The 3,320-nt window shown below is 35.5% G+C and overlaps 1 protein-coding gene across 3 annotated transcripts; it reads right to left on the reverse strand.

Annotated features, from left to right (window-relative positions):
* Positions 721 to 2,813, reverse strand: LOC109346114. Of its 3 annotated transcripts, none has more exons than XM_019585497.1 (2): positions 2,615 to 2,813; positions 721 to 2,159 (listed from the first exon to the last, which is right to left on the reverse strand). In XM_019585497.1, exon 2 carries the CDS (start codon positions 2,099 to 2,101, stop codon positions 926 to 928), a length of 1,176 nt encoding a protein of 391 aa, XP_019441042.1. In that variant the 5' UTR covers positions 2,102 to 2,159; positions 2,615 to 2,813; the 3' UTR covers positions 721 to 925. The 3 variants fall into 3 exon arrangements, with proteins under 3 accessions (XP_019441042.1, XP_019441041.1, XP_019441040.1); XM_019585496.1 differs by having other exon boundaries at positions 721 to 2,210; XM_019585495.1 differs by having other exon boundaries at positions 721 to 2,220.

A 3,320-nucleotide genomic window follows, 5' to 3' on the forward strand; every position in this document is an offset into this window, starting at 1 on the left:
ATAAAACTATATAAGTACTGTTAGATATCAACATGAGTTGGGTTGGGTCATGTAAGACTTATCCCTTATTAGATCCTGAATATTAATGAAGTCATTTTTTTGAATCTGGATCCTAGAAGCTAACTCAATCATAAATGTCGATTGAGACAACCTTTAAATTTGAACCCGACCTGATTAAATATAATGAATATCTTTTTAGATAAAATCTTCACAATATTATTTATTATTATGAATATTAATTTAACATATGAAATTATATATGTATAGATATTGTTAATAATGTATACATGATGAAAAATTAGAGAGTGAATGATATTTTTGACCAAAGAGAAACATAAAATGATGAGTGAGTATTCATGGGATGGGTCTGAACCTAGTCATGTTTGTCCATTGTCCGACCCTAAATATTGTCTAGACCTAATTTGTAAACCTAAACACAACCTAGACCCGATGAGACTACCTTATTCAGATCCAATCATGATCGTACCAAACTGATTGAGCAGGAAAGGTCGAATCCATACTCATCCCTATCTACTACTTCCAGACTCCATTAAATGTAAGCTTTTGGGAACTCCGTGGAAAATGATTGGACAGAAAACAAAATAAAGAGCATATATAATAACAAAAGATTTACTTGAAGGCGTTAAGCTTATTATTATACATACATTGGCATGCTAAATAAGTTGAAGAACCTGTCTACCAAAAACTGACTCATACAAATGAGAGAAAACACTTGCTATATATATAATTAAGCAAAGAAAACCATAAAATCTTCATAGACAAGTCATTTTAGTGCTGAGATACATGCATTACAATAGAGAAAAATGATTTATCTGCTAAGGTTGATTCAAAATGCTGGTAAGATGCAAAATGTACATGTTCCACAAATTTTTACATCTGATAGCTTAACAACAATCCACCATTTTCATTGCTCCGTATAGGTTGATGCACCGAGGTAATCAAGACCCTCAGTTCGGCATGCCATAATCTTCCGGAAAACCTCCCTCACTTGGCGCTCCAATGGATCCAATCCACCTCTAAAAGCTTCGCAGACATGCATGAGCTCCTTCCAATCATGTTCAACTTCCATTTTCTGCTCATCGGTCAACGGAAACTGAACTGAATCAACCAAGTCTGTCAAGCGGCGGGTGCATATCTCCACTTGATATATCTCCTTCAGCAAACCATTTGAGTTCCTGCGCTCTCGCTTTTTTGACTCATCCATGATCCGCTCATAAAGTGAGGTAACCGAAGTGCCCCAGGAGAATTGTCGAGGCACTGAAAAGTGAATGTTTAGACCCCTATCCTGACAAGGAATTGCTGCAACAAGGGTCCATAAAACAAACAAGAGAATACAATTCATTGTATAAACGGGAACTGCAAACCCGCTTGTGGCAGCAACCTCGGTCCCACGAGGTGGAACCAGGTTACTTGCAATGGACTGCAGTTGCTTGGATGCAGACCAGGAACGAGAAACACTCCATGAATTTGATCTTGAATGCCCTGGCGAGTGATGATCCTTGCTAGAGTTATGTCGCCCAAAAGACCTGTTACGGTGAGAGAAAACCGATCCCGAGTCTTTCTCATCAAGCATAGACAGTGTTAAATCCACCAGTGCCTTTCTAGCCCTCCGGAAATGACCTTCACTTAATGCTCTCTTATTTGAATCCAATGCGCAAAGGACAATTTCCAGGTGCTTTTGACACATATGGATCTTCTCAACCCCATCACGGCTTGCATTACAGATATCAAGCGCCTTCACCGTCCTTTCAAAGAATTCAGAAATCAAACGATCCAGGGGGGATTTCGAGACCTGTTCTTTATTGTTCAACAGAATGACTCTAAATTCCTCTTGGCAGCAGATAAATGCATCAAGGAGCTTCTGCATCCATTCAATTGAGAGCAATTGATCATCACTAACCCCAGAAAGCTCATTAAACCGATCCGTGACCTGCTTTTGGAATGCCCCAAGCTCTAAATTACAGGAATTGGCCTCATAACTTGCTTCCACAGAATGTACCTGTTCCTGCCTGACACCAAAAAATGAGCGGCCGAACGAGGACAGGGATGATGAAGGGCTCTGATTATCCGTAGGAGGCATTGCCGGTTGTCACAGATTCAACAGCCTTCACAGAAAACCCCCCTCAAGATCCTCACTACTAGTCAGAACAAGAAAGATCACATGAAGTTCCCTGTTTCAGTTTTGTTACCTGTAAATAACTGAGTCCGAGGAATAAAAAAAGAGCTCAACAGTTTAACACAATTAACACCAAATATCCAATTAAAAACCTTAAAATTATAAATCAAAATATCGATCTGAGAAAACAGATCAACCAAAATATTCCAATCCAAGAACTGAAAACCCAAATAAGAAAATCTCATCTTTCAATCACTTGACTCCAAATCACCTTTCAATTCATAAAACAAGCAAAACCCAAAGTAAAAATCCAAACTTTATCTCTAAACCAAGGTCAAAACCTCAAATTTTCCAAAACCCAGATACCCTTAAGTTAAAAAAATCTTGAATAACAAACAAATTCATGAGAGGGACCCAATAAAAAAAACTGCAAGAAGGGTACATAAGGAAGCTAAAAATAGAGAATAAAGGAAGTACCTTTGATGTTGAAAAGGGTAAAGTTGAATGAAAGAAGATGATTGGGAAGATTGTAGAGATAAGAGGGTAATCATAGAAAGCGTGAAGAAGTAGAAATTGGGAAATGGACAATTTCCGAAATCCTAGCGAGAAGGACAAAAGCCCCTCGCTGTTGTTCAAGACTTCAAGTTGAAGGGAGGAAGGAAAAAAGTCTGATCAGAATATTATTATATTTATGAGGAAAAAAATGTATCACCAACTAATCATGTATAAGTTTGATACAATATTACTACATTATTATTTATCATGCCTTTTAATTATTCACTTTTCAACAAAAAAAATAATATAAATAAATAATATAATAATTATATATTATATTAATTACACTCTACATTTATTATATTATTATTGTTCAGATAACTGACAGAACAACTTATTTTCTTACAGTGAAGGATATTTCTATCGGAATGTTTTTTTCCTTCTGTTTCAATGGTTTAAAAAATTCATTTTCCATCTACCAAAAAGCAAAAGTTTTGATCGACTTACAATTAATAATTAAACCAGTTAATTATTTGATAAAAAATTTAATAGCGGATTGTCTCTTTTTAGTAATAATTCCATAAAAATGTTCGTATATTGATTATTAGTTATTTTTTCTTGGAAGTAGATAAGTTAAATTTAAAATCTAATTTCTATTTCATTTTTTATTCCATATAATCATTTTTCG

The sequence above is a fragment of the Lupinus angustifolius genome, chromosome LG04 (assembly GCF_001865875.1).
Source record: "Lupinus angustifolius cultivar Tanjil chromosome LG04, LupAngTanjil_v1.0, whole genome shotgun sequence".
Taxonomy (NCBI): domain Eukaryota; kingdom Viridiplantae; phylum Streptophyta; class Magnoliopsida; order Fabales; family Fabaceae; genus Lupinus; species Lupinus angustifolius.